The sequence below is a fragment of the Poecilia latipinna genome, unplaced genomic scaffold (genome assembly GCF_001443285.1).
Source record: "Poecilia latipinna isolate Pla-1442-1.1 unplaced genomic scaffold, P_latipinna-1.0 Scaffold67, whole genome shotgun sequence".
In the NCBI taxonomy this organism is placed as follows: Eukaryota; Metazoa; Chordata; class Actinopteri; order Cyprinodontiformes; family Poeciliidae; genus Poecilia; species Poecilia latipinna.
The window spans coordinates 227,552-249,139 of NW_015112683.1; the positions used below are offsets into that span (position 1 = coordinate 227,552).

The 21,588-nt window shown below is 37.3% G+C and overlaps 1 protein-coding gene across 4 annotated transcripts in view; it reads left to right on the forward strand.

The window, feature by feature from the left end:
- Positions 1–3,619: 3,619 nt before the first annotated feature.
- The window catches only part of mlip (muscular LMNA-interacting protein), a 33,334-nt gene continuing 15,365 nt past the window's right edge, over positions 3,620–21,588 (forward strand). The window contains exons 1-11 of one of the 4 annotated variants that reach the window (XM_015060363.1): positions 3,620–3,782; positions 6,534–6,659; positions 12,842–12,979; positions 13,274–14,839; positions 15,863–15,937; positions 17,321–17,398; positions 17,479–17,562; positions 17,685–17,729; positions 19,314–19,358; positions 20,353–20,415; positions 20,492–20,614. In XM_015060363.1, coding sequence (XP_014915849.1) covers positions 6,546–6,659; positions 12,842–12,979; positions 13,274–14,839; positions 15,863–15,937; positions 17,321–17,398; positions 17,479–17,562; positions 17,685–17,729; positions 19,314–19,358; positions 20,353–20,415; positions 20,492–20,614 — 2,331 coding nt within the window. In that variant the 5' untranslated portion in view covers positions 3,620–3,782; positions 6,534–6,545. The remainder of the gene's footprint in view (positions 3,783–6,533; positions 6,660–12,841; positions 12,980–13,273; positions 14,840–15,862; positions 15,938–17,320; positions 17,399–17,478; positions 17,563–17,684; positions 17,730–19,313; positions 19,359–20,352; positions 20,416–20,491; positions 20,615–21,588) is intronic. The other 3 variants (XM_015060355.1, XM_015060362.1, XM_015060364.1) reach the window with 3 other exon arrangements.

The following is a 21,588-nucleotide window of genomic DNA, read 5'->3' on the forward strand; positions in this document are numbered from 1 at the left end:
AACAAAAATCTCTGCCTGAGGAACCAGAGACTGACCTGAGGAAAGACGCAGATGGCGTCTCGTATAACAGTGACCTACAAAGCTTAGGAGCCAAGCTTGATGCTGCTCTAAGGCCACTACTGCTTTTTACCTCCTGGGGTAGCTCCAGACCCGAACAGAGTCCAGCCCCTGATCATGAGGCTGGTAGGGTCTCTGGCAATAAACCAAGGTGGACTTAATTATTCTCCCATATTTTACATCTTATGTAATCTCAGCCAATATTATGCACATGGGCTCCAATCAATTCAAATATATTTTTGGAAAACAGAAACTTAAAATTCTGACAACTTGGAATTGGCATATTTTATCACAACTTGATGCTGTAAATGTTTTTCAGAGATTTTTTTTTTGGCAAAACTTGCCCATTTTAATGCAGAAATAAGTTTTTCCCTTCCTGACTTGATCAGGCTGTCTGCTGATTAAACCGTTTGATCAAGCTGCTGCACATGCAACGCTTCCTCTGTGTGCTGCTATTATTTCTCTTTCTCACTGTTTACGTTTTAATTATGTTTTTTAAATCTCTTTCTCACATGCTGTTTTTATTTTAATTATGTAAAGCACTTTGAAATGCCTTGCTGCTGAAATGTGATATACAAATAAAATTTAATTGATTTTTGATTGATTAACAAAATATATGCCTTAACCCCAGTCAGTAGATTATTCTGCCAACACGCCGTGGCTCTGAAAAGTGTGTAATGACCATCAAAATGCCAGGATTAGTAATTTTAAAGATTGTCAACAAATATTGTGACATTTAGTTTTTACATTACAATTGAAAACTGACACCATTGTTGTAAATGTGTCCACACCATTAAGCTTATGCTTTGTTGAATTACTGTTTGATCTAATTCCAGAGCCCAATCTTTAATTTGGAGTCTATTAGAATGCCAGATCTTGACTAGCCAACATTCTGCCTTGAAACATGTCGAGGTTGCGAGGACAGCTCTTGTTCGCTGCCCTCCTCAGTGGATCCCTACACAGGGTTTCTGTCAAGTTTAATTCTGGACTTTGAACAACACAATTTTCCTCCCACAAAGTTGTTCTGATGTTGATTTAAAAGCCTTCTTGGACTCTTTGTAATCAGATACAATGAAATCTTTCTTCATCTTCAAGTTTCTATCACAGATCTCTGCGCTGCTCCTGACAGGCGAGCAAGACAGAAGTTTTTCATCTCTTGGGCTTCATTAACTTAAAAAACAATTTTTCCTCTTTGCAGGAAAATGTAATGAACCTCCGTCCTAAAATCTAAAACCTAGCTGGACATTTGAATTATAAGTAGATTTATTGACTTAGAGTTACTTAAAAAAAACTTAGAGCTTTATTTTTTACACATATTCATAATTATAATGCTGTTTTTTTTTGGAGTGTAGTTGTTTGATTTTTAATTGTGGAAACATCTTTGACTTTTAGAATCGAAGGATGTGAGGAATATTTACATGTGACAGGAGGAAGCCGGACATGCAACCTTCTGACAAACATTTAGCCATAGTCACCTTCATCGTACATCGAAATTCAAATCAAAGTTGCACAAAAAGTTAAATTTTTTGTCTCATATTTTATCTTCGCTTTCCCTTTGGGTTTCCTTCCCTGCCTTCCTGTCACTGCAGGTCTGGTTAGATGGTAGAGGAAACTCTACATAACATGCTTTGTTACTACGTCTTGGTAAATAGTCAGTTTGGGTCCCACTAATCTACACTTCATATGTCATCTTCTTATTAATATGCAACACCAAAAGTGGCTAAAATGTAAACAGGTGGCAGCATTGGACCATGCTTTAAGTCACTATAGTTTCCTGTGTGAGTAGACAGGGGGGAATACCCAGCAGGAAGAAAAACAGACGAGAGCAGCTTTGACAGAAATGAAGACGTCAGTAAGAAGGATTAGAACAGAGGTCTGCTTTCTCTCACTGATAAGGGAGATACACGAACAAACAACCGAGCAGTAGAATTAGACTCATGCTGCCAGGCAGCTTATTATTGGAAACCACCATATCAGTCACAGCAGACTGTTGAATAGTTTGGATTTGGATCACTTTGAAGCAAACAGAATATTTGATACTGTTTGAACAGATGCGTATTTACAGAAGTGCATTTAACACTTTAACAATATTCAAACTTAAGACATTCTTTAGTCTATATAAGTTTATTTTTTTTGCTGCTAGTTTAAAATAATTTCCTAAATAAATACATTTTTGTAAGGTAGCTGGCTCAATTGAAGGAGAAAGACAGAGGCTTGTTATGTATTTTTCTAAAATAAGTCACAGTACATCTGTGGTTAGAACAGTTAAAAACTGAGATTTACGTATCATCTGACACTAAATCAGAATAAATGCTTCCTGTTTCAGGTGAGAAATGCTATAAATATTATAATATTATAATATTAATCCTCTCCTGGGGTCTTTCTGCGTGGAGCTAGCATGTTCTCCCTGAGTATGCATGTATCCTCTCTGGCTACTCTTGCTTCCTCCTACAGTCCAGAAACATATCTGTTAGGTGAACTGGTTTCCTTTTAGCATGAGACGCACCAGAGTCCTGCCAGAATAAGTAATAATAGACAATGAATGTCCAAATAATGTCACACAGCACATAAAACTCCCCCAGTCCAATTATAATGTTTAATTATACTGCATTCAAGCAATTTTTTAAAACCCGAATTATGTGTGTGTTGTTTTTTTTTTTTTTTTTTTTTTGTTAAGACACCACAACTTCAAAACCCACATTACAGGGTACAAATGCACTCTGAGAAAAAAAAACATGTTTGTTTTTGGAGACATCTCATTTGGTTGGATGCAATTGAGATTGAAGTGTTTGTCAAAGAAAAATGACCTGCATCACATTTGGAGGGAAGAGGCAAGTGGGGTGTTTTGCTGCTGGCGAGCCTGGTGCACTTGGATTCATTGTGAGTTTATAATTAAGTTGGCTCAGGTATTTTCAGATATTACCCAATCACAGCTTCAAAAGATCCTTCCAGCTGAGACCAAGACATCGTGCTTTGATATAGAAAAACCTGCCAGGGCAAACATCCATCTATCAATTAAATTAAACTTGTGTAGATTTCATTATTCTCAGTCGAACGGTTCTTCTACCCTCCGATGCGACTTCAACATGTCTCGTCGTCTGTGTGGGGGAACATGAAAGAGAGTTTAAACACATGTGTTTTCCAAATTAGCTACAGAGAAGCTTCATGTACTACAGTTAGTGTTTTTGGAGCGGTCATAGTAAACCTCTGATCTCAGTCCCATAGAAAATTCATGGGCAAAGCTAAAAGGTTTTTGGGACAAGCCGGAAGGACAGCCCGAATGTTTGAAATATATGTAAGCTTTGCATTTTAAGACAGTGAAAGACAAACAAACAAAAAGTTTATTATTCTTTTGTCTTTTTATAAAGTGTAATATGTGTTTTCAGATGGGTGGTAAAAAAAAACAACTTATGTCATTCATAAAGTAAAATAAATGAGCTACAGTGGAGCTGTCAGTTTGTCCTGGCATGTCACACATTGTTTCTGCTTCCCAGCACACAGACTGGTGTCTGCAGGCTATTTGTGGATATAAGGCATCTATAAAAGGAAATCTGTTGGACAACACAGGTTGACACTATTGCTCTTTCAGATTCATGATAGGAGCTGAACAGCTGGCACCTTGCTTTGATGGGAAGTGAAGCTTTGTTTCTGAACCCGAGGCTGTTGGAAAACCCTTTAAATGGAGAAGAACCAGAGCAGAACAGTTGAATAAGAATGTGGGAAAGGTAAGAAGGTTTTAAACTATATGATTTCATAGACGTTCATTTGAAAACATGTAAAGTAATCATCCTCTCGGGTGTTTTCTGTTGAATGATCTCAGCTAACTGCTTTGGTTCTTTGTTGATCTTCGGAAACATAAGGTCTATAAAAGTATTTTAGCCTAAAGTCAAATAGAGCTGCAATGTGAAACAGGCTAATTGGGTTATTTTACGTTACAACACCGTTCGATGCTGCCTTCTCAAGTTACCCCCTACTAACCATTACCACCCTGCAGGCTTACACACATAAACAAATGGACAACATAGTGACGGACACTGTCACTTGATACTTAACTTGGCTTTCCGCCTGGACTGAAGTGGAAAATCACTTCAGATACATTTAGAAAGTCAGAGTTACTCTTATAAACCAATTTAATGTCAGAATTACATAATAAACAAAGCAAAAATATTAGCACGGACCTAATATTTATACATTTCTATATTATATTTGTTTATTCTGTGCCACTTATTATTGGAAAACTGCAACTGAAAATCCCACTGACTGAAATATGTACAGTAGTTATATTTTTTTACTTAGCTAATTCTTGCGTAAGGTGCATATTATAATCTCAGTATATGTTTGTAGTCCATATTTAGTGCCCTGTGGGCTCAGTAGCAGCTGTTGGGTGTCTAAATTTACACCCACTTTCCCGTCTGACAGGAGGGGCTGTCTGTAATTAAACTCATTACTTTGCAACACGCCCAACAGTTCATACATACATCAACTATCTTGATAAACACATGCTAAGGTCATTGGAGCACCGCAGTCACAGGCCTGAGCTTTAATTAAGGAAATGATATAAGCATTCACGAATAAATGTGGATGTTAGCAGGAGGACAAAGCTAAACGTCTCAAAATCATTACAAAAAACATCATTAGACAAAAGAAAAACAGAAGGGAAATTTTTTAATTTTTTAATAGCCTTTCTTCCTTTAGTTTCATTAAGGTTCATTTGTCACTTTCTGGAAGGTCACAGTTAATGTGAGTGGCCGTAAAAACCCACACGCAGGGGTGCAGGCTCTCCAGGAAGTGATTGAGTGGCTCTTACGTTGGGCTAACATGCCAGCAGCAATAACTGGGCACACATACACACGCACACACACACAGTGACGACACGCAACAGATTGAACCAGGACCAGCTCTAGAATGTGACCTATGAGGACGGTATGATCTCGGCAGCCCTGACAGCGATTAGTTTACAGGAGGGCTTCACCGGCCAAGCAGGAAACACATGCTCAGTCTGTCACGGGGTAAACTTACTCCACTGAGATGATGAGCAAACAAAGGGTTTGCAATGACATAACCGTATAAAAGGGGATTGTAAAACATCATGCAACCATTTTAACTAAAAAAGATAAACTGTATGTCACTGAAGGTCTCACTGCGCTCGCTGCCATGACTAAACTCATATATAAATACATTAATTGTTTAAAATGTATTCATTCACAGGACACTTTATAATGTATACACTCACATTTAGCCATGTAGATGTGATGAAAACAAGAGGTTGAAGTTCATGCTGAGCATCAGAATGGAGGATGGGGGGTTGGAGGGGTAAATGTGGATGGTTGTTGGTGCCAGACGTGCCGGTCTGAAACTGCTGACCTGCAGTGATTTTAACGAGGAAGCATATTTTAGAATTACAGGAAAAGGTCTAAGAAGCAGATGTGTCCAGTGAGCATCTGAAAATACTTTGATGGTGTCAAAGGGCAAATGGCCAGAGTGTTTAAAAATTCTAGAAACCAATAACATCTCATTACTCTAAAAGCACAGCCAACGTTGAAGCAGTTGGGAGGCCGCTCCTGTGGGAAAAAAGGGATGTTGAGGCTAAATTTGAAAGTAACAGAGTGGAAAAACTGTGATTGGTCTGATTGGTCTTCAATGATCATAGAGTAAGAATTTCATAAAACATGGATATGTATGTATGAACACCTAATCAAATGACAATAGCTATGAATGCACCTCTTCTGATGAGATTAATTTATGAGTCACACAATCGCTTTTTCTTACAGTTGAATATGAGTAGGTTAACAAAAAAGTTATTTTAATTCATTAGTTAAAATATTTTAAATCTGAAAAGTTTCCAAGATGTGTGTAAATAAAATATATATATATCTTTTTTCTGCCTAAACCATTGAGTACAAAAGCAATGGGCAAACCTAGGCAGGCAGCTTTTCCCCCACCTTAAGAAATCCGTTTGATCATCTGGAGTCATTTTCTTCAACATTTTCTTTCCTCACATTGGTTCTTGATTATTAAAGTAATTAAGATCTAGCACTGTTTTGTTTCAAATAAAGGCTGTGGGGTTGTTTCAATTGAATGCCTATTTGTTATTTTTAAACTTGGGCTGGATGAGAGCATGAACTGATGTGACAGCAGCTAAATGGTTCCCAAGAATCTGGGCATGTCAAAGCTTTGAACTACACTGTTTAATTAACTCGCCTCCCTCTGAGTGCGTGCGTGTGTGTGTGTGTGTATCTGAGTAATGATACATCATATGGTGAGGAATATCACCCTATAAAGGAGAGACGTAACCGAGAGAACAACTTTCAAACTCAACGGGTTCTGCCACTTTTTGTACCAGCAGTTTTCATTGTATTTCACTTAGCATGAACTGCATTGCTCGTATGTATTTCAGTAACATTAGAAGGAGGGCCTTTCCAAGTATGCGTTACATTCAAATATATTTATTTTTTTCTCTCCAATAACATTTGCAGGTTACAGTAAGGATGCCCGCTAAGCCTGCAGCTTTTACCTTTGTGCCTGTGGTGCAGAAGCTACCAATTAAAAACATTCTTGCCAGTGACGAGAAGTTTTCTGCTAAGAAAGGAAAATCAGATGAGGTAAAGCCGCAGCAGTGACATGCTGGTACTTTGTACAACTGATTTTACAACCTACGGTTCAGGGTTTAAAGACATAAACTTTTAATTAACAGACTAAGGCTATGTTCACCCAGTAGGTGTTGACGTTTAATTCCTGTTTTTACTGAAATCTGATTTATTTTATTTTAATTTTATTTTTGCTTGGTCATACTAAATTATGCAAACGCAACTCTGTATGAATGGCTTAGGGCTTGAAAGTGAACTGCATGTGCAGAAGAAGAACGTAGACCTCACACTCCAATGCACATTCTACATATATAATAATGGATGCCATGTCAAAGTTACTCAGCAATGAAGCGTACAGTAATGTCACAAGATCAGAAGACAAAAAGAAAACATACCTAATAGCAGTGGCCTTTTGTGGAACTTCAATGGCAAATGTTTTTTTTGTAATTTCATAATAATGCATGTCTCAAATCAATGACGTAAAAATCTGATAAAAATCAACATGACTGTTCAGACGTCAGACAGTCTTAAAACAACTTGATATGTATCTGAATTAGTACCACATGTGGAATATAGTCATCGTTTTAGTAGGGCGAGAAGGTCGGAATTGAGCTTTTCAAGGTTGGATATGGTTGGCATTTGCCTGCTTTGTGAAGAAAACCTTAGATTTTCATATTTTTAAGGTTTCATATGTGAAAACACTTGAAAGAACATATACACAACTTCCCTTAGACATTTTTTAAGTAACCATCATTTCTGATTTTGACTGAGGTTTATAAGATTATTTACAAAATATGATCTAAGAAGATTTGTTAAAAACCCACAGCCTATAGGATTTAAGTTGGCCTAAAAGTGTGTAAGTTATTTATGTCCCAGTTAGCTAACATCACTTTTGATCCCATTGTGAAGGAAATCAAATGTCCATCTTCAGATTATCTGATGACAGATTAAAAGCTACTTTAACATAATCCAAAACTTAAAGAAAGTTGTTCATTCTGGATTACAGTCCTCACCAATTCTTCATCAAACAGAAAGTTTGATGGCCAGATACTATTCAGTAAGATTTTTACGGCTTCATTATAAATCTCAGCAAAATGTTAATGAAAGTAATCTCTAAGGTCCACAACACAAACAGTGCCATCATCTTCCAGGAAACTCATAAAAGACATTTCTAATCTGAAGGTTAAAACAAAGGTTGATGATCTGGTTTAGCGAGGTTGGTGTATGAACACGCCGATGTAACGGTGGTACAAGGATTTGCTTCCAAGGTGAAATATTTATTGGAATTTTGCTTTTCAATTTTTTTTTTTTAATAAAAAATAGATTGTTTCTCTAAAATCGAACTTCTTCAAATTGAAACAAATAAATCCTCAAACTCAAACAGGTTAATAAAGGAGAAAATCTCTTTCAGCAACTGTCAATTGTGTGAAAAGATTTTCATCTGAAGTGATTTATCATGTCAGAGAACTGAAGATTAAATTTGTTCACCACAGGCGTATAATCAATCTCACTTTTAATGTACCTATGGTGCTTTTGTACCTCATCTTTGGGAACAAGCAGGCAAAAATAAATTCAGTTGTAGGAGCAGCTGGTGAGGTTTTGTTACATTTCTACAACATCCTTTCGATAGAAAAGTGATTGTAAAAATATAAACACATGCAATTCCCATAGGTATTCACTCATCCTCCAAATTTGGGAGTTCCAGTCAGTTTTTTTTTCTTTTTTTTTTTAACAGCATCTAGGTATGTACAGACATTTGTGAAAGAATGGATGACTGTCAGGAGTCCATTGAATTTCAGGATAGTGATGAGACAGGATGCAACCTGTGCAATAAATCCAGTCATTAAAAAAAAAAAAAAATCTAAATACTCCAATAGATAATAAGACATTAGCAGCTTCTGGAAAAAAAAAAAAACAAAAACAAAAAAACAACTGAGCCATTTGGCAAGTACAGGTCAACAAGTCCCAGTAGCTATTTATCTTCATATGGTCTTTGGATGAGCTCCTTTTTGATGGAACGGGTTTTCATGTGTGAGTGGCTGGATTTAAGCCTTTCTGACTTCAAAATGCACGTTTAGAAGAAAAGTCCAAATGTTCCATAAGCACACTCCAAAACATTGAGGAGAACTTTCCTAAAAATGTGGGATCTGTTATAGCTGCAGTGAGAGAGTCGACGTCGTGTTGGGGATTCCTCTTAAAAACATTCGTGTGAAATTGAAATGAGGAAACAAGCTAACCGCATTTAAATTACATCCCTGTTGCATCATTTCCAATATAATGTGAGATTCTGGTTCAAACATTGCAGAAATTGCATCCTTATCTATGCAAAGTCAACATCAAATACTTTTTCTAAAGCAACCATAGAAATCCAGTAAGATGCTCTTCTGCCATAAAAGTGAACATCAAAGTCTAAATATAGCATCCTTACACAATTTAACCAAATATTAAAAGAAATATCTTCTTTTCAGAGCTATTTTTTCTGAATCACACCATAACAAAATGTACAGGTACATGAAAGTGCACTGTGATATTAAAAGTAACCTTTCCAGGGAGCTGGTGTTGACCCCCTGTGGTGCAGCTTGCTGGAGGGCTTAAAGTGCTAAAAGATGTTTATCCAGCATCGCTGTCGTAACAGCACTACGGTGCTGGAAGCTTGACGTCAGCTTGCTGACTGCCAGCATCTAGACTTCAAAGGTGACACCATTAATTTTTGAATTTCCTCCAAGGTTATTATCCCAAGGATTGGCAGGCCTGTGGGAAGTCACAGTGAGAAAGAGCTCCAACATGTAAAAACAGACGGTCTTTTTAAGAAAAAAAACTTTTGTCGTAATGATTTGTGCATCTAAATGAGCAGTTGGCATAACTCTCACATGTTTGGATCCTGGTTTTCACTTTAAAAGTGGCTTGCTGTCAAAGAAAAGTAATTTAAACTAAACTAAGCTAAACTGCGAAGTTTGTAGCATCAATATCTGCAGATAATACAAAAACTGAATAATAGGAAAGTGGTCGGGACGTCCACAAGCAATCTGAACCCACAGTGATAACTACAGAGAAAGCTCAGGATAACCCGAGCCCCTCTAATTATAAGTTTTATCAAAATGGTTTTCAGCTGAGTCCTAAAAGTAGACATGGTGCCTGTCTGTCTCAGATGGAGCTGATTCTACAGGAGAGGAGTGTCATGGCTCTTCCTGCAGCCTTTTGGATCAGCTGAAGGAGTTTTGCAGATTTATCCAGTAATTCGGGTTGCCTTCTACACAGAAAGGACTCACAATAGTCCAGCCTTTAATTGACAAACACACGGAATATTTCCCTGCATTATCCTGTTATTTCGTGACAGGATAATCTTAATTTGGCAGGAATGAACAGATAAAATAAGGAAGTGGAAACCACAGTGTGAAATACTCAGATTGTTGTCTTTAGCAGGCAAAGTTTATGAGTTTACTGCGATTTCTGGTTAATTGCATTTAAGTCTTGTATTAAATATATATTAACATGAATCCAACATGTAACAAACTTTAAAAAGGAGGCATAAAATAATGTATTTTAGTCAGAAATACACAAATTCCGAGAACAAAAGTCTGTTCATCATGTTAAAAATTCTGCATCGTATGCAAAGTAACACTTTTTTTGGTAGTTTTAGGCCATCAGTGTTTCAATAAAACTTATTCTCAAAGTAAAAAAAAAATATGCAACAGAGTTATTTTGTATTATCTGTACTGAATGTAGGACTGAAACAATTAATTAGATTAATTGTTGATTGAAATAATTGTCAACTAATTCAGTAATCAAAAATCATTCTAAAACAGGCAATTTAAACTTTTTGCTGTCCAACTTTTAACCAGTTAGTCAAAAAGACAAACAAACACAAAAATCAACAGATCTCTACAACAAATTGACTTGCTGTAAAGTCTAAAGTACAAAAGATGTGGTTTGTATTTATTATGAGCACACATCACTACATCACGCAGAGGATGCATGGGATCTTTTTTGACAGGGATGATTTTTGTTCTTCTATCTGGGTCAGATTGGATCAGGGCATACTTTGTTTATATTTGTTTTCTTACACTTCAGCTTGGTAATTTGACTGACATTTATGAAGAATATCATATCAAAGAAGATCAGGAAGAATATCAGAACCTTGTAGAAAGAGGTGTTATACAAACTGAGATACAGAGTATGACTCTATCAACCCAAATATGACTATATTTAGAACTGAAGATACAGAAACGTCAACAAGAGTTACAATGTCAGTAAAAGTGTAAGATAAATGTAAGGGGAAGAACATCCATAAATAATTAGTTAAAAGTTTTCATGTGAAAGAAACACTGTACAGTTGTGGAAGTGTGGACTCCAACTCCTATGGAAAAGTTGAGAGTGAAGAAAGGCACATTTCTTCAAAGTAACTTTATACTGACCACAGATTCACGAAGGCATAACCCAGAAGAGTAAAGTTTGTGGTTCTGCCTTGATGTTTTTATTTGCCTGACCAGAGCATTAGAAGCTTCTGTGCATGGCCCTCAAGAGAGTGACGCCTCCATCTCAAAGAATCAAACACGATGCACGACACAGAGTTCACACCCAGGCACAATAAGTCACAGGCTGCTCTAGAAATAGCTGCCAAAAGTGATTATTTGAAGTCCTGAAAACCAGGGAGATAAGAAAAATGTCATCAAAAATCTTAAAGATATACGAGAAAGGTTACGTTTGGACATTTGGGTGCAAATCACTTTGTCTCTGTGATATTTTCTCACTGTCGAAAGTTATGGCTGCTGGAGGTTTCCCAAAGCCCCGGCTGCCGTTAAAAAAAAAAAAAAAAAAAGTTTAGGAAGAGCACTCTCAAGTTTGGATCATCAATTTGCTTTCATGTCTCTGACAAGAGCTTTGTGACACAAGTGTATAAATCAGAATATTTATGTTGCTATGTAACATTTCAAAACTTTTCATGTTTTCAACTCATTACATACATTAAAAGCGTAAAACCATCAGCCATCAAATTGCATGAGAAATAATTAAACTAACTTAATTAACTTTTCTCTATTCAGGCTCCATCTTGCTTAACATGAAAAAATAAATAAAATAAATTGTCAGTCTTCCAGGAAGCTCTCATCTGGAGGCCTTTCATTTCTCTGACTGTTGGTTATTTAAAGAAAAGCAAGAGAGCCCCAAACAACATTTTAAATGAGTTCAGATGACTGACAGCTGCCAATCGACTGATGTGTATTTTTAGGACGATCATCACCATGAAGTTCTTGGCAATAATTTTGCACCCTAGAAGTTATTGCTCCTTTGAGCTCCCTAGATGTGGGCAAACAACCTTCCCAACAAAATAGATATCAACTTTTCCTAATTTTAGAATTACGTTTTCTGCAGATTTTATTTTATTTTTTTTGCCTTTGCTTGATTTATGAATGTATTCATACAATTGTGAGAATATATTTTAATTTAAACTACAAAAGTAGACATACAGTAGAAGGAAAACATTACAATTTGACAAAATCTTATGTAGGCTGGACAATGATTATGTCATAACTGAGTTTTTATCTTTAATCATCAGATGTTTCATTAAAAACAAGTTCAGTTTAATACAAATATCAGCATTTGAGCCTTCAAAGATATTCAAGAAATGGGTTAAATTTCAGACATTTTTAAAATGAAGCCCAAAACTGTCAATAGCACTAGTAGATTTAGATCGAAAGCTGTTTTTATTAAATCAAGACGTCTCTTTGATGTCATTAAAACAGTCTTATTTTGAAGGGACCCGGAGGAAAGTTATTAAAATATGTCAATAGTCACATGTGCATGCTTATGTACTCTACGCATTTGGCTTTCACGAAGGCTTGAATCTTGTTTACTTGCTATTAAAACACCAAAGTGCAAATCCTATAAATCTGCTACACTAAACTGAAAGCCAGTGCATATCATTTTAAATACATTTTACTCTGCATAAAATAAACTTGAACTCAAACAAGTAATAATTACAGGAAAACAAATACGTCTCAAACAAATCAGCATCGTCTCCAGATGGAATGAGTTGCTACATTAATGCCAGCAGAGCATGTGAATTATCTGGAGCGTGTGTTGTGGTGAACCCATGCTCAGCCTTGAAGCTCAGCCAGGCTCTGTGAAGTTCACCTCAGCTCCTCTCAGGTTTCACATGCTCTCCTCCACATAAATGTTTTCGCTTTCTACCCGGTCAGAGCATAGCTGTGTCCCGGGAGAGGACAGCCAGAGAGACCATGTCAGAGGGAGACATTTACAAAGCGGAGATTGTCTTTATCAAGGACGTCTTAGAGGGAGGAGAGCGAAACACAGTGCAGCTGGAGGGAAAACTACGAGTAAGACAGAAATAAAATATTCTGCATGACAGTTTTATTAAATTTACACATACAGAAGAAATACTGATATTGCCTGGCATGAATATGTAGTTTCTAATCCATTTAATTTGAACCTTTTTTGTTTAAAAACGTAGAAGGAAGATGATTAACGGATTAAAATGACCTTTCAGATGTACATGCTCTGTAACTGACAGATGTAGAAAATGTAACTCTGCATGTCCAATATTCATTTCAAACAAAATTAGAAATAAAATGTAAAAATTAACACAAATGTAATATGTTTTTATTTTCCAGTTCAGTTCTTTGCCAGATCATAAGAGCCTCTCTCGAGCCAAGGCGTCTCCTTCAGTCGGCGCCCCATCTGAAAATACACCCGACCATGAGGCCGTAGCGACTGTCTCTATGGAAACAGTTGTTGACAAATGCAGAGGCAGTCCCTGGCTGCAGCGCCACGGTATCTCTGGACATTCTGAACATAGCTTGGGCTACTTTGCAAACAGAGCGTCTGTGCCAGAAGACAGAGCGAGCCCCGCAAACTCTCCAGACCTCTTCCCCACTCCGTCTTCCTCCAGAGAGTCCATCCTGTCAGAGGGCTTGGATAAAGAGCGGGGTTGGTACGCCATGCAGTCTTCCTCTGTGGCTTCTCCCGCTTCTTTTAGCAGAACTGTTTCTCAGTGCTCATCTATCCGCTCTGGAGTCTTCTCCCCTGCTGTGGTTCAGATCAGGAAGCACTCTCTCGCGCCCGGCTCTAGCCTGATTCACACTCCTCAGACTTGTTTCTCGTCCTGTGACAGCCTGTCCTCCTCCACGTGTCTGCAGACACCCACTTCCCGGCATCGCCCCCCTCTCACCCGGCTGTCCCTCCTCACTGCCATCCTCAGAAAAGGTCGTCTTCCTGTGCTGTCTGCCGCGCTGCAGAGGCCTTACACCCCCTGCTGGCCTGTTAACCCCGTGACTCTGTCTGTGTGCAATGCATGCTCAGCCGCCTGCAGCGTGGCTTCTATTCCTCTGGAGTTTTCATCTCAGTTTTCCTCGTCCACCTCTGTAGACAGTCAAAACCCCGTTTGCCGAGAGCCCAGCGGCGTTGTCAGTGCTCCTTTGACGAGTAAGCATCATGTAAAACGTCTTCAAACTCAGGTGATGAGCGGTGAACTTAGAAAAGCTCAGGTAAAGTCACCTCCACTGGCGAAGGCCAACAATCTCCCCCACACCACCCCACCCCTGTTTCCAGATTTGAAATTAATTTCTGTGACACAGCATGAACAACCAGCCACGGCGGCTACAACAAAGAGTTTTATTTCAAAGCGGCATGAGCAGAGGCTCACCGTGCTCCTCAAGGACCATATTAATAATAACTCCAGAAAACTCCTATCGCCAACCTCTTCATCTATTAAGGAGCCAGAGACCTCCGCGCCGCGGAAATCGACTTGCCAACCAAACTCCTCTCTCTCAAGGCTCCGAATGCTCTCTCAGCAGCTCAGATCGCCGCCCGTCTCCCCTCCACATCTCCACCCTCCTCTGCCACACATCACACCTTTGAACACACGTTCCTCTCTCCCTCATTTACAACAAACAACAAAGGTTGGAGGACGTGAGTCAGAGGTGAGCGGCCATGTTTCCAGAGGACCCACACCTTCTCAGACTTTTCCAAAGCCCCGCAGCCTGTCTCCGTTTTGCTACACAACCATAGCTTTTCCCGGATGGTCGTCGCCCACAAGTACGCCCACACCTACACCCTCTCCTGCTCCACCAATCAGAGACCTCACCTCTTCTCCTTCCTTGTCCCTCTGCTCCACGCCGTCCCCCAGGCCAGGGAGTGCAATATCAGACTGCAGTGACAGGGAGGGTAAAAAAAGAAAGGTAGTGTCCTTGTCTATCACAAGCATGACTTTGATGCACTAATGGCGGTGTTTTCTTTTCCTGGCACACACTGTTCTCTCATGCTGTGTGATTAAAATGAGCTATTGTCTGCTGTTAGGATGTCAGGTTTTGTTCTCTGTATTTAGATGTCTGTCTGTGTTTTGTCACATGAGCCATTGCTGCTGCTACGGATTATCAATCTGCACAGGTTTCCACATCTGGAAAAGCTGTTTGGTGTCAAAACTTTGGATTTATGAACACCAATAATGCAGCATGTCTAGTAATGTCTGTTTTTGGGGGATGGATGAGATGCCTGATACATAGGGCCAAGCAATTGGACTTAATTTTTTATTTTTTTTATTTTTTTTATAATTTCTCACATTACAGAAGAAGAAAACCAACATATTTTGCTCTAAATTAAAATCTGAAAAAGCCTGTATGCATAATTCATCTCCCCTGAACCAATAATTGTAGCTTTTCGCTGCAATTAACAAAAATAGTCCCAATTAGTCCAATTGATTAGGGTCTGGACTGTGACAGGGTCATTGTAACACACACTTACATTGTACCTCCAGCTGTATTTCAGTGTATCTCCTTCTTCCCTTCAACTTTTAACCGCTACACTGTTCATGACAAGGAAAAGCATCCTCATATCATAATACTTTCTCTGGTTTGCCCGGATTAATGTGTTGTTAGTTTTCCTCCACACATGGGCCAAAAATGTTCATTTTGGTCTCACCTGACTAGAGCAACATCTTCCACTGGTTTCCTGTTATCATAAGTAGATTTATAAAGCTTTGAGGTGTATGAATATTTATTTTCTTAACAGGTTCTAATTTTTACTAATTTGGAAAATTTTTTGATGTAGTTTTGCATTAGGGGTGAGATACAAAGCTGAAATGCTCTATGAGGTGCATCTCCAGACATTTTACAAGGATATTCTTTCATAAAATGACAGAAATCTGACTCATAATTAATTTGTATTCATTATCTGCTTTTTTTTCTCTCCCTCTCCCTAAACAGCATGCACACAAGATTAAGTCAAGCTACAAATCACTGGCTGCAATACCAACAAACACGATTCTCTTGGATCAGCAAGTGAGTTCATATATTTAACTCTAATCCCTCTAATTCACCCTGTTATCCCGTCTAACATCCAGAAGATGTTAGTAATCCCCAACAAATTTGCAAAGTGTTGGTAAGAATAATTTACATGCTAATATCTGCAAAAGGGCAAATAAAAGTTAAAATAAAATCTCCAAAGTTTTAGAGTAGACATGAGGAAAACAAAACAAAAAAAACAATGAAATGTTTCTTGAAGACATTCTGTAGCATGTTTATTTTTCTCTTTTTTTTTAATACTCCTTGTATGAGAAAATACATTTATTGTAGTCAGTGAAAATCTTCCTGCAGCTAAGTGCTTCTTAGCTGCAGGAAGATTTTCCCAATACATCGATTTTAGACACTTTGCAAGATTTCTTGTAGAAAGCACAGATTTTCCTTTTCTTCTACTGCTTCCCAGTTGAAAATTGTCCTGCCTTTTTTACTTCACCAATACTTTTTTGGTAAATCATGTTTTCTATGTGATTATCTCAGAGAAGCAACACAAAGCAACAGTACGACTTTCCGGCGTTATAGAAACTTTGAATTGTATGCAGTTGCTTTCCTTGGCTTATTTCACCTTGCAAACTTTCCTCGAGCATTGTTTTTGAAAGAAACGAATTGCAAGAATCTATAGAAAACAAAATCTGTCCACTTTAGAAATCCCTGGTCTCTGTGTGCTGGTTCAGTGTGCTATGCATGGTTTGGGTAAAAAAAAACATAAAAAAAAAAAAAAAATTGTATTTCTGTTTGCTTGCTCAGGTTTTGTTTTTCTACAATCTGCACTATTCTTCACAGACACTGATCTTTCAAGTTCTTATTTAATAATGGTCAATAAACTCTTGTCTGTTTTACAGTCATGTCAGTCAGTCAAGGTTTGGTGGTTCTTGGACTATTTAGAAAATTTAATAGATGCTTTATTCTTCATCTTCAAAGGTATGAACCTAAAATTCAGAGTGCAGCAACAAATGTAAACAATGCTGCAAAGGATTTCTAAAAGTACATGAACTTTAGCTCAGTAGCATAATAAAAATAAAAATAAAAAACATGTTTTTAATTCCAGTGCTTACAAATAGCCTAACAAAAAAATTAAACATACTTGATTAAAAATCAGCTGTGCCATGTTTGTTGTTAGTTCTGCTTTTCAAACTTTGTACAACTCCATTTTGACAACAAGAGAGTGTTTAATCATTTTTATAATGTTATGCAACAAGATGTTTGACGTGGGCATGAAGGAACTGTTAATAAGTGCTAAATGCAAATAAAGTTTGTATTATTTTTCAGAATTTTTAAATTATGTACAGAGAATAATTGATGGATGATGTATTTTGTATTCTTTGGTTGAAACTTGGCTCTTTTTTTCTTTCTTTGTTTTCATAGGCAATAGATGAAGAAGTGGAAAGAAAAATGAACGACTGTAACTCCATGGACAGAAGTCCTACAGACACCCATGCAGAGGTAAAAGGGCACAAAGCTTCTTATCGTATTCATGCGTCATACTTCATACAAAAGTCTTAATAATTCTGTCCTGTCTGCAGATGTGCTCTCCTGCTGAGCTCCGTCAAAAGTCAGAGGACCTTTATGCAGTTATTGATGAGATACTGTCAAATTCCAATCCACCAGTGAGTTCTGTCATTGATTGCTGAAATTGAAACCAAATTATTCAACAGCAAATTGTGAAGCACAATACTGAAAGTGAATTAATGGGATAATTTATTCACCTTGTAATTGCAAAACATCCCAGTGCCAGAAATCCTCCAAGTCTTCCACTACCAAGGAGCATTTTCAGGTAATTTGTAACAGTGTGCTGTAGATTCTGGGTCATGATGCACGTTTGACTGTGAGTCAATTTGCTGGAGGCTATGTGAGAAAATTACCACAACTTTTGCTTTTATTTTACTTGAAAACCAGAAATAATTTACAAACAAAGCACAACTCGGAATATGTTGTGGGTGTTTGTATTAAATTTATGCCTCCTTCACAAAAAATTAACTAATGACATTCATCTCTAGAAAATTGATAGTTTAGCATGCAGTCTTTCAAAAATACAGATTGTTCTTTTTAAAACGATGGCAGGTAATTCATATAATGTAAAGCCTAAAACAAAGATGCTAAGTGCATGAAAATATTAGGCACCCATTGCCTATACCTGGTTTTGTATATACATATTATTTTTATTTATTTATTTATTTTACAGTACTTGATAAGGTCTCCTTTGGCACAAATTAGTGCATTAATATGGAGACAGCTAGCTTGTGGCTATGATAATCAAGGTTGCTATAGTAGCTGCCTTCATCGCGTCTGCATTGTTGTTGCCATCTGTCGTCTTTCTCTGAACAATATTTCAATGGTGTGCTTTGGGGTTCAGTATTAGGATATTCAATCAGAATTTTCTTTGTGTTTCTGAACAGCTGAGCATGATTTTGGACTTAATAAAACAGAGTTAAACAGCAACAATTACCTGGTTCCTAAATAATCACTATCTGTGAAAACATAACTCTGAATCACCTTTGGACCACTGAGAAACAGTCCAATCCCCTCAACTCAAGAAATGCAACAGGCGTAGTTCATGTCCTCATTACATGAACTATGCATTCAGAGAATCTGCCCTCTAATCGGGGCTTGTTGACCCAGCTTTCTGAAACGGGGCCCTATTGGCTTATGAAGCACCGACTCCAGCCAGAGTCCATGTCTTGACAATCTTCCCAAATGTTTGAAAGGGTTTTGCATCAAAATCCTTTAAATTGTTATAGGCAAATTGTTTTTCTTTCCACTGTTTTTTTATTTAACATGCTTTGATGCAGCATGTTTACTAAATAGGATACAGAGAGTAGAGATCATCAGCTTTCATGTTCAGTCAGAGTTTGAATTAAAATGGGGAATTACCACAGATGCAAACACTTCCTGCAAAACTGCTCTGGACTTTTGTAAAATAGATATTCACATTCATGCTGAGATATTAACTGTAAGAGCGACTAAAGGGAATTTTGACTCTATAAAGTTGGTATGTATGAGAAAAAAACACATAGATTTTTGATCAAAGGAGACAGACTCATGTAGTTTTCAGAAGAAACAAGATCAGCTCAAAGTGGTAAACAATATTTGTCAGTGTGCTCTGGATTGAAGGCAGATGGCTGTCCAGACTTAACTGGGTCAGAAATATTCAGACATAAATCATGGCTGATAAAAAATAAATCATTTAGGAATTTTAAAATATATATATATATATATATATAAAACCACTTAAAGTCCAAAAGTTCCCTTTTTTATTTAATTGATTACACTTTTGAAAATGAGTTTACTTACTGTTAGGTGGAACATGTCTCATTTTCACACTAGATTTTTTTTTTCACGCCTTACTTTTCATTTTCAGCACAAGCCTTCATTTTCAAAATCCTTGGGCCGTGAAACTAAATATGTGAGTAGTTGACTGATTTTCTTTTCATTTATTTCCAGCTGTTACTCCCAACAGAACCCCTGCAACATCTTGCTGCTGCTTGTGTTTTACTATTTATATTATGCAATATTGCTCTCCAATTAGTTTGGTCCCTGAATTTAGGACCATTAAGTCGGACTTTTGTCATCCATAGAATATATTTTGCAATAGAAAGCTTATTTATAACAACATGAAAAATATGGGCGTTATCTATACGAAAAAGAAGCTCTTTTCTAAAGGTAAGAGCTGGTAGTTAAAACCAAAATCTTTACCTTTACAAAATAAATTTAAAAGAACTGTTCAGAAAATGCAAAAAGGTTTCCAATTGAGTGAGGTGAGAATACCTCATTGGTATTCTCACCTCATTGGTATTTTGGCTGAGTATGAACACAGAAAGAAAGTAAGAAAATATTCATCTAGCTGATTTTGGCCCTCAAAAAGTCCCATAAATTCAATCTTTCTTTGTTAAATAAACTGTGGTTGTTATTTTTTGACATTTTCAAATAAATGCATTTAAGTATATTTGGTCAATAAATGTGCATTTGTTCCCACAAAAACACTGTTTGGGAATTCATGAGTATTTCATTAAAGATATTTTAATAAAATATTTCATTAAAGATATTTTAATAAAAAAGATAACTGGAGTGTCTGCTGAAAGTTTCATTCAAAATCTGATTGACATTGTTATATTTCATATGTATTTCATCAGAACTGGCATACAGGAAAAATTACAGAAAATAGCTTTTGTGTTTTATGTAAATATCTCTTAAATACACAACGATAAAGTGCTATGAAGTTGTTTTTCTTGTTTGCACAATTATTGCATAGTTAGGAGGACGACATGTTTTTTTTTATACAGTACTTTGTATTCTATAAATGTACACACCAATGAAGTAAACAACTAGCTGTACACATGGTATATATTTTTTTATACTGCATGCAATCTTCTGTCATTCACTGCTTTCTTTTTATTCAGGCATCGTTATGCAGCCTGCATCCATCTGCCAATAAGCAGAGGAATCTAACAGATGTTGAAAAGGTACAAAATCTTTTACCTTGTAAATGTTGGTATATTAAAACTCTGCCCGTAACAGATTGTTGTTGTTTTTGTTTAGACAAAACCTGGGATGGTTCGTCCAATGTCGGCTATTCCAAGACTTACAGAGGAGATCGAAGATAGGTTTAAATCAATTTCCTTGAGGAAGTATTTTCAACAAGCCATGCCTGATAAGAAAAAGGTGAGATACATGATGAGTTTGATGGAAAAAAAAAAAAATCTGGGACTAATTTTGAGTAATAGAAAACACTTTTTTTTTTTATAACTACGCTATTTGGTGTCGTGTTTGAGAAATTTAGTATCAAATATCTGCATGCTGGGATACCGTTAAGGTTCACCAGACTCCTTCCTTACTTTAACTAATGAGCCTTCTCTTCTCTGAGCATCAATTAGATATGTAACATATCAAACATAAACTGCTGAGTTTAGTAGCTCTATCATAGTAGAGGGCAAAGATATGTACATCCAGTTTGTGACACTGGAACAGCAGAGCAAACTATAGGTTTAGACATCAGTAACAGAGAGGAGATTCTGTTCCTTTATATCAAAATAATGAGGTGTCTGACCCAGAGCAGGAGGACACAGATTCAGACTGCATATTTTACGATATCTGCCTATGAGTGGAGATGTGCAAGCTGTCCATAAAACAAAGACACTGCTCTACATGGAGCAGGGCTGGCCCTAGACATGTTGGTACCCTAGGTGAGATTTTATTTGGTGCCTGCCTCCCCCATCACCACCATCTGTCATTTTATCAATTATATATGGCTACCGTACCCTTTTGTTGTCATTTTTAAACTTTTTAAAAAATGTCGCCAGTTATAAATACGTGGAAAAACTTCAAAATACTGATCTGAACTGGTTTAGGTGCGACTCAACTGAATCAAATGGTCAATTTTCCAGAGTTCTGCTAATGACCTGATTATTTGGCTCAGGTGAGTCAAAGCAGAGCCAGTTCTAAAAGTTGCAGGACTCTGGTCCTCAATGACTGGAGCTGAAGATCTCAGGAATACACACATTTTCTTTGTTTAATTTCAAATACTTGGCTTTCACACATTCACACACAGTCACACATACATATTCCTCCGCCCCCCTTCCCCCCCCCCCCCCACCCCCCCCCTTTCTTCACCTTTCCCCTCTCACATTATTTGTAAT